Source organism: Anas platyrhynchos, chromosome 1 (genome assembly GCF_047663525.1).
Source record: "Anas platyrhynchos isolate ZD024472 breed Pekin duck chromosome 1, IASCAAS_PekinDuck_T2T, whole genome shotgun sequence".
Taxonomy (NCBI): domain Eukaryota; kingdom Metazoa; phylum Chordata; class Aves; order Anseriformes; family Anatidae; genus Anas; species Anas platyrhynchos.
In genome coordinates this window covers 137,004,792-137,027,114 of record NC_092587.1, presented here as the reverse complement: position 1 = coordinate 137,027,114, position 22,323 = coordinate 137,004,792, and the positions used below count along the sequence as shown (strand labels likewise).

Sequence of the window (22,323 nt, the reverse complement as noted above, 5' to 3'; positions counted from 1 at the left end):
CATCTGAGGCAAGTTCCCCCCGACCCCGGGCTCCCTGCCCGGCCGGGGGCTTTGCCGTTCCCGGTGGCTGCCCCGGGGTCCAGCAGCCCCTCGAGGGCACTGGGACACGGGGGCCTTTGGGGGGTGGGGGGGCAACCGGCTCTCCCGACCGGGTGGGGAAGGAAAGTGGAACGGGGAGGGGGGTTGTGTTTTTTTTTTTTTTGGGGGGGGGGTCTTGGGTTCGCCCCGGTCCCCGGGGGCAGCAGCCCCGGGGGCGGCGGGAGGGATCGGGGGGAGCACGGGGAGGGGGTGGGGGGTCGGGGGGTGCGAGCCCCAGCGGCTCCGAGAGGGGGGGAAGAGGAGCCGGGACTGTCTGTCTGTCCTTCCCCCGCTGGCTGGAGGAGCTGCGGAGGGGCTGAGAGAGGGGGGGGGGAGCCGATCCCGGCCGGGAAAGTTTCCCCGGCGGCGGGGTCAGTGTGTCTGGGTGTCAGTCCGTCTGTCCGTGCGTGCCTCTGTCCCCGGCAGCCCGGCCTTACACACGCTCACACGCAGGCAGGCACATGATAACACGATAGAGGCAGAAGCATCTTGTCTTTTTTTTTTTTTTTTTAAGATATACATCGCTTCCACGTCTATCGCTTGCCTTTATTATTTATGTGGTGCCGTGTGATATACATTAGAGCCTCGGATTTGATTGGCGTTTGCGATGACAAGACCTGTTTGTTAAGTTGTAAGGCTTCCTCGGCTCCCTCACTTGTTAAATGAACTCCGGAGGAAGGATGCCACCGAGACACAACAATATAATAAATGTCAGGGATATCCGCAGGGCCGAGATCAAATGATCAATCCTTGTCCCCTAGATAATCATTTTAAATTCGCACAGGGGGAGATTGATTTTTTAAAGCCCTTTATTAATTGCTTCCTCGATTATTATTTTTCCCCCTCCTCCTGTGGAGGTGTTAACTCTGGTGCTGGGGGCACCTTTGGCTTAATTAAACGTATTTTTAGGGTTTTGGCGTTCGGCTAATTTTCAGAGCAGTCGCACGCTCCCCTAAAAAAAAAGAAACAATGGCCCCTCGCTCGGGCAAGAAGCCTCCTTTGGTTGCAATTGAGAGCAGAGGGCGGCGTGATTACGGGCTCCGATTATCGCAAAGTCGAGGCGAGGAACTGCCACGGGAATGAGGAGGAAGTCAAAAGCTAAACGAATAGAGGACCAAATTCCGCCAAACGCCGAACCCGCCGCTTTACAACCCCGCGAGAAGAGGGGGAAATAAAATAGCCAGAAAGTCAGCTCCGCATGCGGCTCGAGCACGGGCGGAGAGGTGCTAGGAATGCCATCGCCGTTATCTGGAGATTAATTTCAAGCAGCTATTCAGGCGCACAAAGTAATAATTCTTAATCCGGGGCTACACCAAAGCTAACGGCAGCCTAGCAAGACCAAGGCGGGGAAATTAGTGCCGAGTCCTATCTTAAATCCAGCCGGCTGTGTTTCGTTAGAAAGAAAAGGGAAAAAAAAAAAAAAAAAAAGGAAAAGAAAAGACAGACGATGTAATGCTCTATCTGTCGAGTACAAACTCCCGTGCTAACAAATTACTCCTGCGCTGCACGCAGCAGGGCAGCTCTCCAGCCAAAGACGCGTTTCAGACCGTGATTTCCCCCATCGGTATCTCCAGCCAACGTACGAGCAGCAAGCACGAAAACGGACCCCGCGGTGCTCCCCCGCAGCTGGCGAGCCCCCCGCCCCACGCCCCCTCCGAGCCCCCCGAGCCCCCCGAACAGGACCCCGGGGGCTCCTCGCCTCTCCCTTCCCCGCAGCCCCCGGCCCCCTCCGCGCACCCAGCCCGGGCCGCCACAGGCAGCGCTTTGCAAAGAGCAATTTTTTGGGGGGGGGTCGCCGATCATTCCGACCGCTCGGTTAAGCCAAATTAGCTGAGCAGCGAAGCCGGTCGGATTTGGAGGGATCGCAACAAAACGCACGTCTGCAGCTTTTTGTTCGTTACCTTTTTATTGAACAATCATTTTCCTTTCCTCTCGGTAGCGACACACTTAATGGCAGGAGCACAGTTATTTGGTTAGCTGGGTCCGCTTTTACTCACAGTGTTGCCGCGCACAGGATGTCCTTACAGTCAATTAAGTCTTCCTCGACTTTCATTTCTGCAGCCCCTTTACGGAATGCAGACCCCGATTTTTATGTTTTGCTCCTTTTCCCCTCCCTTTTATTCCTCTCTCTCCCTCTCCCTCTCCCCCTCTTTTTTCGCTCTCGCCTCTTTGCCTCCCCAAACCGAGGTGCGGAGATGCCAAACAGTGATGAAATGAAAAGAAAGCCAATTGCTGGACTGAGGTGGGGGAGATAGCTGCTAGGAGTCCGCCTGCGACTATGGAGCAGGCAGTAATTGCTGGAGACAGGGAGAGCTGGGGGTTGGGCTGAGGTAGCCATGTATAAATAGTGTGATCTCAAATTGAAAGGCATAAATAACAGCAGGAGTGATCTAACCCTATACAGCCCATCTTCTACGTGCAAAAACAGCGTGCGGAGAGGACGGCCACATCTCCTACTGAAAACAAGTGGATCTCTGTGGATAAGATCACCGGGCAGCCATGGAAGAACTTACAGCTTTTGTATCCAAATCTTTTGACCAGAAAAGCAAAGAGAGCAGCAGCGGCAGTGGCAGCAGCAACAAGAAGGAGACGATCACGTACAGGGAAGTTTTGGAGAGTGGGTTGGCTCGCTCCAGGGAGCTTGGAAACTCTGACTCTAACCTGCAGGACATGACCGAGAGCAGCAACCACTGCCCGGTGCACCTTTTCAAAGACCACGTAGAGAGCGACAAGGACAAACTGAAGGAGTTCGCGGCGGGCAGGACGGCCGAAGGTAAGAGCGGGGCCGGCCGCCCTCCGCCCCGGCCCCCTCCCCGGCCGCCCCCGGCGCTGCGCAGCGGGTCCGAGCCCCGAGCCCGGCATCGCGGGGCTTTGCGGGGCTTTGCGGGGCTTTGCGGGCAGCCCCCCGGCCCCTGCCCTCCGTAGGCGCTTAGCAGCACCCGGCCGTGCGTGTGCAAGGCGCACCCCGGCGTGCAAAAGGAGCCGCAGCCTCGGGCCTCCCCCCCCCCTCCCCGCTCCCCGCCGCCCCCCGGCCCGCAGCCGGTGCGGTGCTCTGGGGGATCTCTCGCACGGGGGAAGGGGGCAGACGTTTTTAGGTTTTATTTATTTTTATTATTATTATTATTTTTTTTTTTTGCCGGTCCGCGCCTTTCGGGACGAGGTCTGCCTCCGCAGACCTGCTCTTCCTGCTTCCGGGAGGCTGCCTCTCCTCCTGGGGGGGAGGCCGATGTGCGGGGGGCTCCCCGCGACCCCCGTGCTCCGAGCCCCGGGCAGCAACCCGGGCCGGGCCGAGCCGAGCCGGGCCGGGCCGGGCCGGGACGAGGCGGAGCCTCCCCAAAAAGGGGCCCAGGGGGCCCAGCCCGCCCCTCTCACCTGGGCCGGGGGGCGGCCCGGAGGGGCTCGGAGCGGCGGCCCCGCTGCTGGCAGGAGGGAGGTGAAATAAAAGGCGATTTTCCAGCAGGGTGGCTCAGCACCGTGCCCAGGCTCGCGGGGAAAGGGGAGCACCAAAGGGCGGGGGGGATGAGAAAGTTGAGAAAGTGTCTCCAGGCGAGTTGGACAGGTGGACCTGCCTGGGGAGCTACTGGCCAGCTCGGGGTAATAAAAAGCGGTTAATAGGTTGGGGAACAACAGCCAGCCTTTCAGCTGTTTCCTCCCGTTTGATCTTGTTTAATAATAACGTTGGGTGAACGGCGATTTAATTTACAGCCCCGACGCTTGTGCAATATCCTTCTCCCTTCCACCCCCTCCCCAAATGGAAGGACCGGGTGCGATAGCACGGTCGGGTACCCGCATTTCTGCGCAAGCCGCTTCCACGCAGCCCTGCTGCTTGCGCTGCCCGGGTCGCGGGCTTGCAGAGCGAGAGGGATCAGCGGGGAGGAATTATCCGCACGGAAGATATTTAAAAAACAAACAAACAAACAAAAAAAAAACAGGGTACGATCCAGGAAAAAAATAATCTTAGAAAAAAAAAAAAAAAAAAGGAGAAAAAAAAAGCGAAAGAACGAAAAAAAATCTCTCTGCTACTCCCCTTTTTCCCCGTGTATCGAAATTCTGGCTTGTATGTTTAGCTAATCTAATCTATGGAGAGGGGCTGGGGGTGGGGATGGAAGGGAGGAGTTGGAAAGAACTGAGATGCTTGTGACAGTTTAAATTCATGCCAGGTTTCAGTCTAATTTCAACTGATTCCAGCGTGTGATTTCAGTCCCACCGATATGCTAGTTAATATTTTATACCTATCACGGACATGCTGTAGCCCCGTATCTCCGAAAGGAGACAGGGCTTTTGAACGCGGCTAATTTTCCCTAGGCATTTGCTGGGTTAGTCCCCTCGTCTTTTAATAGGGGTTCCCCTTACGGGAGAAGCGCGAAAAAAATGCCATTAAAAACAAGCAGCCAGCACCCCTCGGGAGGCCGGACCCGTCCCAAAGTTTTAGGCAGGCGACCGCTAGCCCGCAGCCGGGGAGCCCGGAGGAGTGGTTACTGTCGGGGACAGTTTGCATTTCAGAAGTCAACACGAGCTTAGTCATATGAATTTCGGAATGTCTCCGATTATATAGGCTTAGATATACGTGCATGCGCAGAGATGCGTGTAGATAAAACACGTATGCATGTGGTGAGGAGGGAGAACGAGACTGAAATCGGCACCGTCTGCGGATGCGGCTGTCCCGGCCCGCGGAGGGGAAGCGGGACAAAATCCCGGGACCCCGCCGGTGCCCTGCTCCCGTTCCGCTAACCGGGCTGAACGGGGGCAGTGTTTTAGGCCGCTGGGCAAAGTAGGGAGGAAGGAAACGAAAGCAAGACGCCCCCAAAAGCACACGCTTAGGCAAGAAAGGGAAATCGCTTTCCCTCACTGGCACCCCAGTCCTGCTCCCCTCTGTCCCGGACACTCATGCCCAGGCGGCTGCCCTCATCTCCATCCATCCCCGAGCCCCCCATTAGGGCTGGGGGTGTTTGGAGGGGTTGGAGGCACCCTCGGTCCTTGAGCCCGCTGCCCCCCGACGGGCCGTGCGGCTGCTGGGTGCTTGGACCCGGGGGAAAGGGGTGATAACGGGAAGGGGGACGGGAGAGGACGCTCTCGGTCCCAGGCCCACGGAAAGTTTATTGTACGAGGCAAACATTTTCAGCCCAGCTTCACCATGACCCCAGCGGGGAGCTTCTTACACAACCTTGTTTATTTCGAGAGAAAACAGCAGCGGAGAAACCCCCTTCCCCCGCCACGGGGTACCGGCGGTTCTCCTGACAGCCCCTTCCCCGGCCTGTCCCTGCAAGCAACATAAAGTGAAAATAATAATAATAATAATAATATCTATATTTTTATTTTATTTTATTTTATTTTCTGCCGGGGAACCGGCCGTGCTCAGCCCGACCCGGTGCTCCCCGGCCCTGCCCCGACGGCGCGGCCCGGCTCCGGGCTGCCCGGGCCCCCGGTGCCCAGCGGTGCCCCCACGGGCTGAGCTGAATTTGGGGAAGCGGTGGGGGGGGGGGAGCGGCCGTGTGCTGCGAGAGAAACTTGGGAGCGGTACTGCGGGGAGGCTCAGTGTCGTTTTCCCCTTCCCCCTCCCGGCAGGGATCTACGAGTGCAAAGAGAAGAGGGAAGATGTGAAGTCAGAAGATGAAGATGGACAGACCAAGCTCAAACAAAGGAGAAGCAGAACCAATTTCACACTAGAGCAGCTGAATGAGCTGGAAAGACTTTTTGATGAGACTCACTATCCGGATGCCTTCATGAGGGAGGAACTAAGCCAGAGGCTGGGACTGTCTGAAGCTAGGGTTCAGGTAAGAGAAAGGCTCTGTTCCTGGAAACGTCCTCACCTCACCTCCTCCCTGCCAGCGGATCCTAGCGCAGTGCCCCGTTTCATCCCAAGCGGGGAGGTGAAGGCAGAGACGACACGTGTGATGGGGAAGCTGTTTGCGATGCCGGTGTACCTGTCCTGCCACACAATAAGGCTGCTCCGAGGGCGTCTGCCCGGTCCTTGCAATGCCTAGGAAGGTGGTTTGATTTTTATTTTCGGGGTGGTGGTGATGACGAGTCTCTAACAACTGTGCGATTTGCCTTTTTAAATTTTATTTTATTTATTATCGTATTTTTCCTTGCAAACGTGTCATTAACTCTCCCTTAATCCTCATTTCTTCTCGCCTTTCCTTTTATGGAGCCGTTTGTATAAAAAAAAAAAGGGAGGGGGGTGCAGAAAACAATCGCCGTGCATAAGGCTAGACGGTTCGGGTGCTCGGGGACGGGATTAGCCAGAGCCGGGGGAAAGGTGCCCCCTCTGCTTCGCACAGCAAGCGTATGAATGCATGGCACCCCATCTGCCGGAGTCTCCCCCCGGCCCTCCCATCCCGCTTCAGATGCAGCTAAATACCAATTAGCCTTCTAAACCCTGAAAATAGGTCCGGCTTGCTGTATTTCTGGGGCCATCGGAGCCGTCTGCTTCGGTGGCTTCGCATCGATTGTTTTTAAACTCGATTTGCGGTTTGCTGCAGGGGGAAAATACACCCCTCCCCAAACCTGAAGCCAACTAGGGAACACATCCCCAAAACAGATGTCTCATAAAACAAACAAACAAAATAACCCAACACCCTAGAAATAATTATTATAATCAACCTGTGGCTCTCTGAGCAGGCCCGCAGAGCAGGAGAAACCTGCAGGAACCCCCTTGCTGGGTTAGGACTCGGTGCTTGGCCTCAGAGACCCCAAAGCAAACCAAAATCCAGCCAGAAAAAAAAGTCACCAAAGACCAAAGCAGCCTGGAGGCGATGGATGCGTGTGCACATGTACAGTTGATGCCTGGGCGCCTGCGTGCCCATAGGTGCCCATAGGTGCCCGTGGGGGCATCGCCGGCCGCACCCCGCCTCCCGTAGGGTCCCCGCGGTACTTTTGGAAGGCAGCCGGTGCTCCCCGATCCTGGCGGGCAGAGGAGGGGGGCGAGGGGCTGCTTCTTCCCGTGAGAGCCACGGGGGGAAGCCGAGGGGCAGGAGACGACTCCTCCGGACCCCTCAGCACGCCTCCGTCTGAGCGAGTGAGCGAGCGAGCAGCTCGCTCCAAACAGCTGCCTCCCGGAGGCATTTCCCGAAATAAATAACGTAGCCGGGTTGTTTTCTTTCTTCTTCGTCTTCTTTTTTATTATTTTACTTTTTAAAGGCTATTTTCAGCTCCTGCCTCTCTCGGTATAAGCGAGCAGGGTAGGGGATGGCGCCGGGCACTCGCCTTAGAGAGGGATGCTGGCAGGGGATATTGCAGGGGTTCAGAGTGCTGCTGGCCTGCACTCTCCCGGAAGATTGATCTAAGCACACCATATAAATTAATGAAAAGATTAAACTTTTGCTGAAGGGGACATCAACTCTTACGTCATCTTCCCAGATCTTCTTACTTGGGCTCTGTAATATCTTTCCAAGGCCTTGATGTACTGTTTCTATAAAAATAAATTACTTGTAATTGAATTCTGCACTCTTTCTTTCAAGTACTTTATTACTGAGCAGCACCTTAACAGGATGTTCATAGTTGCAGGAAAATTGGTGCTTCAAGTGCTTACAGATCTCAAAACAGCACACCAAAAAAAGAGAGAGAGAAAAAAGCGCTACTGATTCCAGTGGAGAATATGAGCGAGATAAATATGTATATATAATCATCTTACAAAAGAGGTTTGCACAAATGAAAATACTAGAAATAAAAGAAACATCAAGAGGGAAAAGAGGAGAAATAGATAATTAATTAGGAAATAAACTGAGAGCTTGAGATCCATGAAGAAATGGAAATGGAAAAAAAAGCAGAAGGGGAGGGAAAAAAGAGGAAGATTTTTTTTTTTAATACTTTCAGAATTGTTCCCTAATTCCTATCTGAAGCGCTTGTCCCTTGCTGTTAAAGGATATAGTTTCAATTTAGTGTGGAAATTTGCTGTAAATAAATTGAAGCTCCTATGGTAGCTAGTCCTTATTAACCTTTTATTTTTAGTGTTGTACTGGAAACTCATATCACCCAGCTGTCAGGGTTATAATTGAAAGTTATGAGACCATAGTGAGGAGCAGGCAGTAATTCAATTACAACAAATATCTTTGGGTTTATGGTGCAGGGCTAAATTAAATGTCATTATTCACTGTCTCTAATGGAAATCAAAAGGAAATCAGATTAGAGCATTTGTGAAAGAAATCACTGAGTGATCCTTAATGAAGAAATAACTGTCTAAAACAGTGTACTGTGCTTTACTTAGCATATTCATGACTAATTGGAATTGATCGTGAATCACACCAAGCCTGATTTATTATCGCTTAACGCAGTGGCTAATTCATCACTTTTATTCCTCATAACCTTATTTTTTCATAGCTAAAGGGAAAGGGCACTTCGTTTTCCAGATTTAAATATAATTTCTGTTTGAAAGATGTTCTGATTTGCAAGAGAAGTTGTTTAAACGCTGCTTAAATTCCTCCTGACAATTTATACTCCTTTGGAGAGGGAGAGAGAGAGCAAGGGGGGCTGGAGGGGGTGGCGTGCGGGGGGAAACACACACGAGGAGATTTCCTGCAAGGATTTACAACTGTAAAAAAAAAATGCATTATTGTCGCAACCGCCCGATGATATTTTGCGTGCTTATCTAAAAATCCCCAGCAGCCCGACTTAAAGGCAGCGACGCTGCCGGTGCGCTGCGGCACGAGACGCAGCCGGTGCGGTGCGTGTCAGGATGCGGAGGGGGCAGCCAGGGCTGCGGCGGCAGATGCAGGCTTGTCGCGGGGGGGGGGCTGTGTCGGCGACAGGCGACAGCGGACAGTCCGCAGCGCCCCGCAGCGCCCCGCAACCGCCCGATCTCCCCGGGCCACCCCGGGCAGGAAAAATGGTGCTGGAAATCAGAGAAGGCCAATTCCTACTTAAGAAAATCACTGAGGTACCCGAGGTAATTAATGCCTTTGGAAGCCTTTCTTTGCACTAATTACTCCGTTGTAAATGACCGTCATTAAGGCAATTGAAGAAAGCTTGAAGGGAAAATTTGATGTAGGAAGTGCAGTTAGTATTAATTAACCGTATGATCTCTTGGCAAGTGCGAGAACATCAAAGGTGGAAGGTGTTTACTTAGCTCCAAGATTTTATCAGCCGTGAAAGTCAATGTTTGTCCACAAGCGGTGGCTTTGGTGTGCGGATCAGGGGCCGCGCAACATTTCGGTCCGTGCCTCTGACGGTCCCCTTGGGGAGAGTCGCTAAACCGAGCACCTCGGGAAAGTGACCAACATCAGAAATGCCCTCGGAAAAGTCGCGGTGGCGACTGGAGGTCCTGCGCTTTTTCGAGTCAGGGAGCCCAGAATTAGGGCAGGGTTACTGGTTTGCAGGCGTTTCTCGGGCAGGGGCATATGTACTTCTCTGAATCCCTGTCCGGGAGGACGTTGCTCTTCTTTGCTACAGAAGCGAGGTTTCTTTCACTCTAACGTTTTGGGGAACGGGAGTGACTCAGCCCCTTTGTTCAGCTCGGTGTCTCGCATCTACTCTGAGGTCTCGGGCATTCCCACGCCCGGCCCCGTCTTTTAGGGGCCAGACCCCACGCTGGCTGTTGACTGGACGCTGAGGTGCAATGGGATCGGATACCGGGTTGCCCGTGGGCTTGGAGTGGGAAGATTTAGGGATCTGCCAGCGCAGCCCCCTGCTCCGGGCAGGGGGCGCAGGGACAGCCGCAGCTCTCCCCGGCTCCTGTCAGCCCGGCCCGGGGGGGGCTCAGTGCGAAGCCCCTGGGTCCCCAAACTGCGAGGCAGCTTCTCTCCTCCTGGATTCTCCCCCCAAAAGCGGGACCCCCCCCCGCAGGCAGAGGGGCTGCCCCCCGGGCTGCACTGTGCCCCCGGGGACGGAGCTGAGCGGAGCTGCGCGGAGCCTCCCGGCCCGGCTCCCCCCTCCGGCCCCGAAGCTAATCCGCTTTCTTAGCAGCTGCCCCAGTCTACCTCCAATTTCTTTTATTTTCTTTTTTCTTTTTTTTTTTTTTTTTGGTTTTGTTTTCCTTTTCTTTTTACAGGTGTGGTTCCAGAACAGGAGAGCAAAGTGCCGAAAGCAGGAAAACCAGATGCACAAAGGTGGGCAGGGGGCGCGGGCCAGCCGGGGGGCGGCGGGCACGGACCCCGGGGCACCCTTATTGCTCACCCGGCTCCGTCTCTCCCCGCAGGTGTGATCCTGGGGACCGCCAGCCATTTAGACGCCTGCAGAGTGGCCCCGTACGTGAATATGGGAGCCCTGAGGATGCCTTTCCAACAGGTAGTTAGCTCCGCTTCTCTTTCCCTCTCCCCTCCACCCCCCCCCCCCTCCCGGCGAGCTCCGACCCCCTTTTCGTTTGCACGGGAGGAAGCCGGACACGTTTACAAGTGCCGTTTATACACAAGTTGGCACGTTTTAAAAACAGCCCGTAAAAAAACTTGGCGAAGGAGCCCCCGCCCGGCTGCCGGCGGCTCAGCGCCCCTCGGGCCCCGGGGAGGGGGCTCCGAGACGCCCCGCGGGGGCACAGGGGGGCGAGGGGGGCTTGCGTGTGGGGGAAACCCGGCCCCTGGCAGCCGGTTCTTGTCGCTGCTCCCCCCTCTTCTTCCTTTTTTTGTTTTTTTGGTCAATTAATCGGGGAATCGATTTTCCCGGCCCGAAGGGACCCTCCGCCACCTACTCCTTCTCGGAGACACGTGGAGCTGACAGATTAATTGTATTGATTTTTAAAAGACATATTTGGACCAAAATAATTAAATACATAAATAAACTTCCCCCCCACACACCCCTCCACACCCCCCAAACTCCCCGGAGCTGAAATCTCTCAGTCAACCCAGCGTGTTTGCGCAGGTCGAGGGCTCTCCAAAGCAAACACCGCCCTGGCAGAAAGGCGGCGAGTTTTTTAAGCTGGGTTTAAAACAAACAGAAGGAAAAAGGACAGAAAAAAGAGAAAGGAAAGAAGAAAAGGGAGGGGGGGGGGAGCAATAAGTTGTGTAGCAGTTGCAGCGCGGGTTTGTCCTTCGATTCGCGGTGCCATGGCGGGGTTGTGGGGTGGGTTTATCCTTTGACTTGCGGTGTCCGGGCGGGGCGTGGGGTGGGCTTGTCCCTGGATGTGCCGTGCCGTGACGCCGTGTCTCTCCTGCTGCCCAGGTCCAGGCGCAGCTGCAGCTGGAGGGGGTGGCCCACGCACACCCGCACCTGCACCCGCACCTGGCGGCCCACGCGCCCTACCTGATGTTCCCGCCGCCGCCCTTCGGGCTGCCCATCGCCTCCCTGGCCGAGTCCGCCTCCGCCGCCGCCGTGGTGGCCGCCGCCGCCAAGAGCAACAGCAAGAACTCCAGCATCGCCGACCTGCGGCTCAAGGCCCGCAAGCACGCCGAGGCCCTGGGGCTCTGACACGCTTCGGCCCCGGCCCCCCCCCCCCGCTCATACACACACACACACACACACACACACACACACAGCCCCTTACTCGACCCCCCACACCCCTCCCATCGCCCCCGACCCCGGGCCGCCTCGCCTCCACCTCTCAGTGTTTTTTACTTTTTATTTTTTTTTTTTGTCCTCTTTGATTTGATTTGTTTCTTTTTGGTTTATTTCCCCTCGCTTTTTTTTTTTTTTTTTGATTTTTTTTTCCCCAGTACTTTCCGGCAGCCTTCTCCCGCTGCTCTCCCCTCGCCTCATCCCGCCTAGCAGAGACTTCGTGGCCGGGGGGAGCCGGGGCGAAGACGGCGACCGTTGGAGGCTGTTGGTTGCCGTTGGGAGGCGTTGGCGGCCATGGGTTGCTGTTGGCGGCCGTTAGCAGCCGTTGGGAGCCGTTGGTGGCCGTTGGCGCGTGGGGAAACTCTCCCGGCCCCGGGTCCCCGGGCACACTCACACACACGCACGCACACACACACAAACACAAACCAGAGACTTTGAAGAGGAGAAAGTAGGTGGGAGGACAGACAGACAGACAGACAGAGAGGAGGGAAAGAGGAGAGAGAAAAACAAAACACCGCCACCACCACCACAACAGAGAAGGAAACGATCTCTAAATTATGTTAATCTGTGAACATTGGGGACCTTTGGATATTTTTTTTTTGACCCTGGCAAAAGTGATCGCTCCAGCGTAACGTCATCCGCTGCTGTCAGTTTTGCTACCTTGTGCATGTGTCTAACTAAACACGTTTTGAGGATCAAAAGTATATTAGAACAAAACTAAACAAAACAAATAATAATAATAATAAATAATAAATCCTTGGGGCTGGTCTCCATTAAAGATGACATTTCTTTGTTGCCAACAGTATTATTTCACTGCCATGAATCTCTTCCATCACTGAGGAGCTGCTGCTGCAGAACTGGTTTGAATTTAAATGTGGAATTTCAGATCTGAGGCAAGGCAGTTTTTTCCTTTCTTTCCTATAAAAAAGCAGCAATAACAGAAAAATATGTGTCTCAAATGGCTATGTCCTTTGAAAGGAAAAAAAAAAAGAGAGAGAGACTAGAATTTACTAATCTTTAATAATAACTTGAAAGATGGGAACACTAAGAAATGCACCTGTTTTGCCAGAATCACCTGAACTCAAAGAGATGTGTTGTGCCATAGAAACAGGTCAATTTTTCTATTTTTCTTTTTTTCCAAATGTCTGGATCATTGAATTGAAATCTTGCTGTTTTACAGGATGTAGAAAGAATGACTTATACAACAAAGATGGACATATGGTTTTAAGGCATAATACTGATGCAGTGTTAATTTTAGTGAAATGCAATTAAGTGCAGTAAAGTGCAATACTGTAAATATTATAGATTAAAAAGAAATAGCCGTACTTATTCTGTTAATAACCGATTCTGCAAGAACCATAACTTAAGTCCTTTATGCTCAGACTGGTGCATTGCAGTTCTTTGCCAAAATGACGGTCTGAGTCCTCTATGGATGGATAAAGTTATATGTATCACGTATGGGAAAAAGTAGATGCCATGATTTCTAGTTGAGTCAACGTGCCATATTTCTGGGAAGTAAGCTGAAAAGTCTGTATGACATTTTTTTTTGCAATCATTTAAAGTAAAGAGAAAAAAACACACAAACAACAACCCACAGAAGTGTTTTGTAGAGGTGAACAAGTTTGATATTTGGCCATTTTAAATTTTGCCTGTGATTTAGTTACCAAGTCTAAAGGTAATGCTTAAACAAACTATTATAAATGCAGAAATGATGGGGACGATGAAAATCCTTTAAATTTTGTTACCAAAGTGTCTGGGTTTATTGGCCCTCTCTCTTTCCTCCATATTTCTACTTTTTATGCTATTCACCTCTAATGAGTTTATTCTAATTTTTTTTTTTTGGGGGGGGGGGGGAGTAGTGAGGGGAAAGAGGAAGGTGCAAATGTTGGTCTTTTCTACATCTAACAAGACGGCTATTTGTTGCCTTTGCTATCAAGGCCTGCATTCATGGAAGGTTATCCTCTCAACAGTACTATTAAGCATGCTTTTTATGTCTCTTTTAACAAATCGCTACTAGTTTTGGCTTTTGCTGATGTTTATCGAATCCAAATATTACTGTAGGACAAAAAATCAAACTGTAGAAAAATTTTAGACACTTGTCTCTTTTTTTTTTTTTTTTTTCCTCTTTCAAGTTTTGATATTTTCTAGCAAGAAAAATTTCTGAAATGTCAAGGTTGTGCCATTTCCCTTCTATTTATGATGTGAGAAGTAGTTATATTTTGGATTAACAAGAGCTGAGAATTGTTACCTGCCTTTTCTACCTCTCTGTGAAAGCCCTGTACCTTTTTAAACTAAGGCCAATATATTAAGATAGTATTACTTGTTGCTGAGAACTATGGACAAAAATCTCAAGCAATTAACATTTTCTTATTGAAAGAAAACATTACCTAGAAAGGAAAACATTATTCATGATGATGTATGATTTTGTGGCTAAAGTAAGAAATATTCAGAATGGTTCCAGCACTTCTAACGTGCACATATTAAAAATGATAAACACTACCATAGAGATGTTTTAGGCTACCAGAAGTAATTTGTTGTGCTCGATACCTACAGCCACTGAAGGAGAATTTGATACAAATTGTTGAACACTGAAGGCAAGGGAGTTTTTGATTCGGTGATATGCTAGTTATCTCTACCTGTGATCCAACTATTCCCCTTTCAAGTCCTCTTTTGATAGTTTATGAGGGGCTTGTGTTATTCTTCAGTCCCGTGCAGGAATTTCACAAACCAGTGGGTTTCAACCCTAAATAATTCTACAGGATGAACTTATTTGATGTGATAGGTTTGGGGTCTGAATTTTTTTTGGATGTTTTCAAATGAGGCTGCCCAACGCTCCCGATCTCACAGCATTGCAGGATGCATGTGCTGTATGCATCCCTCTCACACTGGCAGGTATAACTGCTCCACTATTGCTATTTTACTAGGTACCGACACAGCAAAAGTGGTTTTAGGTTTCTCTCAGAAATTTTAATGCATATTTTCTTTCTTGTATTCAAAAAACATTGGTAATACAAATGCAGTTCCCTGCTAGCTTAAAATAAGGATGGTAGTGTAGCATACTTATTTACAGAAAGAAAAATTTTTACAGAATGAAACATTTTTATAGTTTCTCTGGATTACTAGGACCTTTTAATGGCTGTCCCAAGGGCAGACTTGCTCTCCATAGCAGAAGGGAGGAAGATGGCAAGAGTTATCAGTTTATCCTGTTTTGAAGGAGGTACCATAGATCGTCCTGGGGAAAGGGTCTGGACATCGCTGAGAATCTGCCAAGGTACTTTGTGCTGCTCTTGCATTTCATTTAACATGAAAGGAAATTGAAAGGTGCACTGAGCAAGGGCTGTAGCCAAAACCGGTTCTGCTTTGTTTATTTCTAGAATGGGGCAGTTGCATCAGTGGTCGTATAAAAACTTTGCCTTGCTTTGGATGGCTTCTTCTTGCCATCCTCATGTTACTGGAAAGAAATGAGGAGTCCTACTTGGGCTACAGTGTTGTGGGGTGTACTTTTCACTGAGTGCAAGTCACTGTGGCTCTGTTTGCCCTGTGGAGCTCCAGTGATCCATACGAACTGAGAATCTGGACTGAAGTGTTTACTCTGTCACAGTTATCATGTGTTCTTTCCTTTGCCCTTTTTTTTTTTTTTAATAATTATTATTTTTTCTTCAGGAGATTGAAGATAAGATAGCCAGGGTCCCAAGGTGCTTATTAAAGTTTAAAAGTATTGTAACTGCGTTAGATTTCTAGGCATGCCAAACCTCATTTATGATCCGTCATCATCCAACAGGATCTTTGCATTATCTTTCATGGAGAAACATGAGTTTTCCAAGACCATGAAAACAGCAGGCACTGGGCAGAATTCCTTTGGAGCAGGCCTTTGTTTAATGTGTGTGGATTGCTAAAGAATCTTCCTCAAATGTTCGGTCCGGTATTTTGAAAAAATAACTTGAATGATTGCCAAATGAATAATGCTGTTTACAAACAAGCCTATAGAAAAAGCTTTGTGCATTACATGGGTCCTTTTATAATGAAAAAAACCCCACCATCCTATGATCTTTTTTTTGAACTGTCAAATAAGCTTAAGTATTTCATCCATTTGTATCAAAAGAGAAAGTAGACTCCATGGTTCATTTTTATTGACTTGGAAATGTGTGAAAAAAATTATACTGGATTTTTTTTTTTTTTTTTTTTTTGCTTAGTAGGGTCATATAGATGTAGTGACATTTTGGTTAATATCATAATACTTAGCACTTATATAATGTTTATTTGCAAAGCACTGTATAAATGTTTATTATTTAATCTCACCCATTATGAAGTAGGTAAGAATTATTATCCCCATTTTTGTAGAAATTAAGGTATATAAATCAAAGACCAGTTTCCATCACCCATAGACAGCACCGAGTATTTTGACTTGTGATTTTGTAATGTAGCAGCATCCCCCAGATCATAATCTGAGAAAAAGTTCATGGTGCCAGTCACCTTTCAAAACCGTGAGTAGCAGAGGCGCAGCTCCAAGGCATTTGAACACCATACCTGACTTTATCAGAAGTCTGAAAGGGAACATTGAGTATGATTTATAGTGGCAGTGTGTTCTCCACAGAACAGAAGTTACTGCCTGATCCTCTGACCTTGGACATCAGTGGGAGTTTTGTTTGTGACTCAGCGGGGCCAAGTTGTGACAGTGCTAAAGCTAGAGCTGAAAATCAGAATTCCCAACAGCATGCACAAATTGCTAGAAAACCCCAAATTTCCAGCTTCCCCTACCATAAATTTTTCAAAAAGACCAACTGTACTGATGTCAATTCTTTGCATGCTTTACCTGCTATATCTTTTAGTCCTGTGTTTGCCTATAAAATAATAATAAGACATGATTTGGATTGACATAACATTGACATGTTGGGACTGTTGACTCAAATACAGTAGTAGTACTGTAGTCCTATAGAAATTCAGATCTCTAAGGCAAGTGCAGGTTATGATTTTTTTTTTTTTTTTTTTTTTTAGTGACAAAAATATGCATGCTTACTGCTCTTTTAAATGTGCTAGGCAAAATAAATTGTTTATTTGTTTTTAAACAGATTTTTTTTTTTTTTTGAGACATTCTTTGGAGATGGCAGGCTTTTTACCCCTTCAGTTTGAGAACAAATTTTGAAGTATGGAAAAGATAGATTACAAGTCTTTCTTAGAAATGTGTTTATTTTTGTAATGTCTAACATCTAATGATTCAGGTGACATCCTTGGAATTGCTAATGGTACTCAACTCTATAAATTGCACACAACCAATATGGTTGGAAATTTTGTTGTGTTTAAGAAGGATTATCAAAGAGTCCCACTTCTCATCTGTGAGCAGCCTACTGACCCCACTGTGGTGTTTTTTCCCCCTGATATGTCAGAGTTCCCATGGTTAGCAAGTTTCAAAAGAGCTGTGGCTAACATGGTCACTTGAAAACTTCTACTGGTTGCAGTAAGATTTGGTAGACCTGGAGAAGGCCTGGTATTGGAAACAGTAAAAAGAAATGCGGTGTGCTGCAGAGTGTGATCTCTCCTTAAGAGAATAATTGAGCCTTTTGCTTTATGACTCATGCTGTTTGTAAAATTACATCTCTAAGCTGCATCTTCTTTAAAAGGTGCACCATGGGTCTTATTGATGTAACCCAGTGGCTGTTATTATATTGGTTATTTTTGTTAATTGGCCTTTCTAGCTAGATCAGTGAAAGGCCATAGGCTTTGGCGTTTGAGGCATTCTTCAAAAGGGGTATGATACCAGGTATACCTCAAATTTTGTTTGTCTGTTAGACAGATTTGATGCTAACAGTTGGTGCCTAATTTTAGTAAATCAGCCTAGAAATTTGCTGATTTCCAATAAACAATTGAAACTTGATGCAGTTCATACACCTTATATTGAAAATTGATATTTAACTAAAATCAGTTGAAGAATGTAGAAAATATCAGATTTTGAAGCTGAAGATATTTATTGAAAGGCAATACTTTCATGAATCTAGGCTTATGGTATGTATTAATTACATCAAAGACAGGCAAATATCTCTGTTCCTTTGTATTAATGTATGTGGATGTTTTATTTATTGTTTTGTTTGAAAATTTCTAAATGTGTATTATTTTAATTATGTTGAGTGTAAATTTGACAATGCTTTGCATTTATTTTTATATTTTTTAAACCTGTTGCTTTTGCGAAACTATGAGCAGCCAGTGAAATTTGCAGTACCATTGCGTTGTTTTGGTTATGTACACATAGTGTGTCTGAGTTTACAGACATTTCAGGGATTACTAAAATGAAAAAAAGTATTCCAAAACCAACTCGTCTTAAAAGTTTGTACCCCTTTGCTATTGTGGAAGAGAAAAACAAACAAACAAACAACTTTTTAAGGTTTCAGTTATGCCAGCATGCTCCTACATGAATTCACCAGACATGTTGAGTTCCAGTTTCAGAGTGTATTATGTTGAATCACATGATATGAATGTACATCTTGTAAAAGTGAGATATGAATAAACTTATAAATATTTGTAATCATGTGTTAAAGAATACCCCAAAAATATTACCAAATGGTCTATAAGTACTAAGGTATTTTCCCCTGTTAAAGCAGAACTTTTCTGTATTTAACACTTTAATGCTTTTTATTTATTTATTTATTTTTAAACATCATACTCCCTTTCTTCTTGCAAGGAATGAATGCAGTGCATTTTAATCTGTAGTTGTAGTTCTTACAGATCTATCACTGGCTCCAAAGTTAGTATTACAGAGCAAGTTATAGCTTAGTGAAGATTAATGAGAACCTAGCCTCTTGCATCCCATCTATGAATAATTATTTTATTTTATTTTATTTTATTTTATTTTATTTTATTTTATTTTATTTTATTTTATTTTATTTTATTGATTGCTAAATTGTCCTTAGCATCAACTGAAATAAAGGACTCCACATATTGGACTATTCTACAGATTGAAATTGATGGGTATGATCTGTTGTCTGCTCAAATGAATAGGAGAGGCATCAGATCATGCCCTTATATGTAAAGCAATTAAGGAATTTTTCCATGTCCCTGATTATCAGTACATTAGATATAATTTTCTCCTATAGTTTTAATCTTTACAGTAGTGAACTGTTTTTTTTTTTTTTTTTTTTTTTTTTTTTTTTTTTTTTTTTTTTTTTTTTTCTGGTGTTGAAAAGGATACCTAAGAAATTCTTCTGTTCCCATGCATAGTGTTTTTTCATCAATGGCAAAAGCAAACTGGGTTTGTGGAAATTTGTTAGGGTCTGTGGGTCAGGTTCCAACCTTGAGATCTAGTCACGAACATTAGTGTAGACTTGTCTTGTTCGAAGGCCATCTTGTCTGACACATATGTTGCATTTAAACTTCATCAGCCTTGCATGAGGGGCAGCTCCCTGTCTCAGACATTCCTGCAGATCCTCCCAGCAAGTCCTTTTCTTGTCTGCAGCTGGCTGTATGAACTGAAGTAAGAATTTGTACCTGGCTTTTCTATCCCCACATTTTCTGCAAGTATTTACACCAGCTGGAGGATCTGAACTGGCACCTAACTAGAAAGCGATTGGTACAATATTCCCACATCATGATTACTGTTTCTCTCTAATCCAACACCACAAACTGACATCCTGTTTTTCCTGTCATTAACTATGTAAGAGACAGGCTATTATAAGAAAGTTAATCCTTCCTTTCTGTCTCTTAAAGGTACGTGGGCAGTGAATGCTTGTCAGTAGCATGTACTGCAAGAGCAATCAGAAAAAATATAAAGTGATAACAGCATGTGCTGAAAGATTAACTTCACCAGAAGACCAATAGCAATATAAAATAAATGTTTAAGCACTTTTTTTTTTTTTTGTATACTCATTTTTAGTTCAGATTTTGAAGAGAGAGAAATTATTTTAGCAATTAGTTTTTATGGAGAATTTTTTCCTTCTTAATTTTTGTTAATAAGCGTGCTTTTCAATGGCTACTAGTTCAATTCATTTCTGAATTCACTGAAATTTCTGGGGGAGGTTTCTTCTCTCCTGTCTTTGGGTATATATATTTTTTTTCTTTGCATGAAAATTTATTTTTAATTAAAAAAACAAAACAAAACAAAACGTTATTACCATCAGCATTTTTGGCTACTGTCTCTAGTTCTCTCTGTAGGATCAAAATTGAATTGGATAAGAATAAACACAGTAAGAAAATAAATGCCTTATGAATTGTCAGTAAAATTTTCCTCTCTTTCTTGAGTAGCTTCTCATTTAGACTGTTACTTTTTGTGTTGCATACATCTGAAAAGAAAATTATGAGGAGCTGCACAGGAAACTGGACTGAGTATCTGTAGGCATGAATACCCATGAACTGTGGAAAATTTACCAGTATTTGTGGTTCAGTCCTATGCTGCCTGCATATCTAAAACTCCAGTTAAAGTTAAAAAGAAACCTATATACTCAAGTCTGCAGAGGCAGCTACAGAAAGACAGATCTAAACTCATGGGCCACATGTAAATGACTAGCAATTGCACAACAAAACAAAAGGAAGCACATGTAATTTCATTTCCCCAAATCGAATACTCAGACTTTGTTAACAATATGATTAAGAGTAATGACACTAGTCTTACATTTAATTGCTGGTTTATAATTGCTACCAATAGGATGTAAAAATACAAGGTCAGAAAGCTGGATCCAAAGAAGGGTCTTTATGTCTCACACTAAAGCTAGATTTCAGAGGAATTTAAGCCCTTAGTTCCAAAACCTTAACACAGGACTCTTGGCTGCTTCTCAAACTCTATTGAAGGCTGGGGGTTGCAGGTCCTCTACTTTCACACATTAAATTTCTCCATGAGCCTAATGTTCTGCTTTTGTGCGTGCCTGGCACCTGTCAGATCTCTGCGGCTGGGAGGCTTTCTCTTCTGTTAGACTGACTGAATTACAGAAGCTGGGCATCTCCTTCATCTTGCTTAACTTCAGATATTTCCAGTGCAGTCATCCACAGCAGAACTTGTCAGTGGAAACAGACACTTTTAGCAAATAGGTGAGTGTATTAAGGATGAACTTTAGAAGCAGCCTGGCTCAGATGTAGCCATCTACCCTGTAGACACCTCTCTTTGGACAGAAAAATTCCATGGCAGGTGTCTTCCACATGCTTCCTTTATGTGTCTTCCACTGTGGAAATGATGTTCCGCCACTTGGGTTTCTTCAGAGAAGGAGATTTCCTTTTACACAACAACTCAATAGCTATTAGATTCACCTAGGAATCTACGATTTGGGTTTTCCTGGTTTCTTTTATCTGAATAGACGGGGTAAATGAAAAGCTAGAGCTCTTGATGCTGGAGAAATACTTTACAAGACAAACTAGACAGGGATCTGTTGGGAAAATGTTGACTGTAGCTATGCCATTTAGATAGCATAACAAGCAAATGCTATGATTTCAGCTCTAGCTGGTTTTGCTAGCATTTTTTTTTTTTTTTTCCCTGATATAATAGTCAACCAAAGCACAAATTGATTTTCTACAGGTACTTGGGAAAAAGAACTTTTATAGTTTTCCCTAGGTGTGGCTCAATATGATAAGGTTTGAATATTTCCTAAATATATCAGCTTTACACAGCAAAGTTCCTAGATTTCATGAAGTTTTCAATTTTCCTCTCTTCCTGGTTGTAAAAAGACCTCTTGAGGGGAGTAATATAGATGTACATATACATATAAACATTGATAAACAAATCCATCAAAGCCTGACAGAATTTCAAGTACCACATATACAGACTTAGGATCTTTAGTGAAGCAATCTCATATGGTTCCATCTTATGTTATCATATGATTTTTTACCACAAGACCGTTGTCTTAGTTGGTACATGAAGTAAGCTGTGCTCAAGGACTGAGTCAAGACTGTGAAGAGAATGAACCTTTTTTGTAGGATTGCGCCTCACTTGCTTGATGTACCTGTAGGTGTCCATATGTACGAGAGGGCAACACACTGCAAAAAAAGTAAGTTTGGCTTTGTCACTAACACAGTTAATGATCATGCAGGAGAAGCAGATCTATCCAGCTACAGGCTGATACTACTAGATACTTCAAAGGTAGTAAGGCATTTTCAGGATATCCTTTAAGGTGTGCTTTTTGTGTTTTGGCGGTTAAAGTCACAAGACCAGGAGTCTTATGTACCGAAATGTTCAGTTTTGTCTGTCACAACTTTAATTATCAGAGGCTTGGGACTCTGAGGAAGAGAGAAGCATTATGTATCAGTGTAGATTTGTTCAGTCAATGTACCGTTGACTTATTAGGTAGGTAATTATGTCTTTCTGCTTCATTCTATGAAATGGGTTTAATGACAGTTTCCTAGAGTGTGCATAGGAGTGACACTCTCCTAGTGTGTACATAGAGGGATTGTGACCATAAATTCATTAATCTTTATAGTACATTGATATACTAGATTTGCAAGCATCAGCACAAAACCCATGAGACAAGAAGAAACTCTGTATTCAATGCAATGTTCAGAGGATGTGCAGTAAATAAAGCATGAGGATAAAGAGAAATATTGAGCAGCTGCTGTATTCACTGAACACTTTGCACAGAATAAAACTGGGGTCCTGTGGAAAAAAAAAAAGAAAAAAAGAAAAGACATCATATAATTAAAGTACATATCATAATGTGTATACACATGGGAGTAGAATTCAATTGCACAGTAAATGCCAGTAATGTCAGTTCCTGACTGTTGGGTGTTTAATGAATTAAACGCTTATTTTTTTCAGCCTTAAGTATCATTTCCTTCAACGTTTACATATCTGATTGCCTAGTTATTCTTTTTCAAATTAAAAATTTAAAAAAACAGACTGTATTCACTGTAGAACCA

The 22,323-nt window shown here is 46.1% G+C and overlaps 1 protein-coding gene across 1 annotated transcript; it reads left to right on the top strand.

Annotated features, from left to right (window-relative positions):
- The first annotated feature begins 204 nt into the window (after window positions 1–204).
- Window positions 205–12,308, top strand: SHOX (SHOX homeobox). Its single transcript, XM_027447095.3, has 5 exons — window positions 205–2,851; window positions 5,644–5,852; window positions 10,064–10,121; window positions 10,211–10,299; window positions 11,167–12,308. Exons 1-5 carry the CDS (start codon window positions 2,578–2,580, stop codon window positions 11,410–11,412), a joined length of 876 nt encoding a protein of 291 aa, XP_027302896.1. The 5' UTR covers window positions 205–2,577; the 3' UTR covers window positions 11,413–12,308.
- The last annotated feature ends 10,015 nt before the right edge of the window (window positions 12,309–22,323 follow it).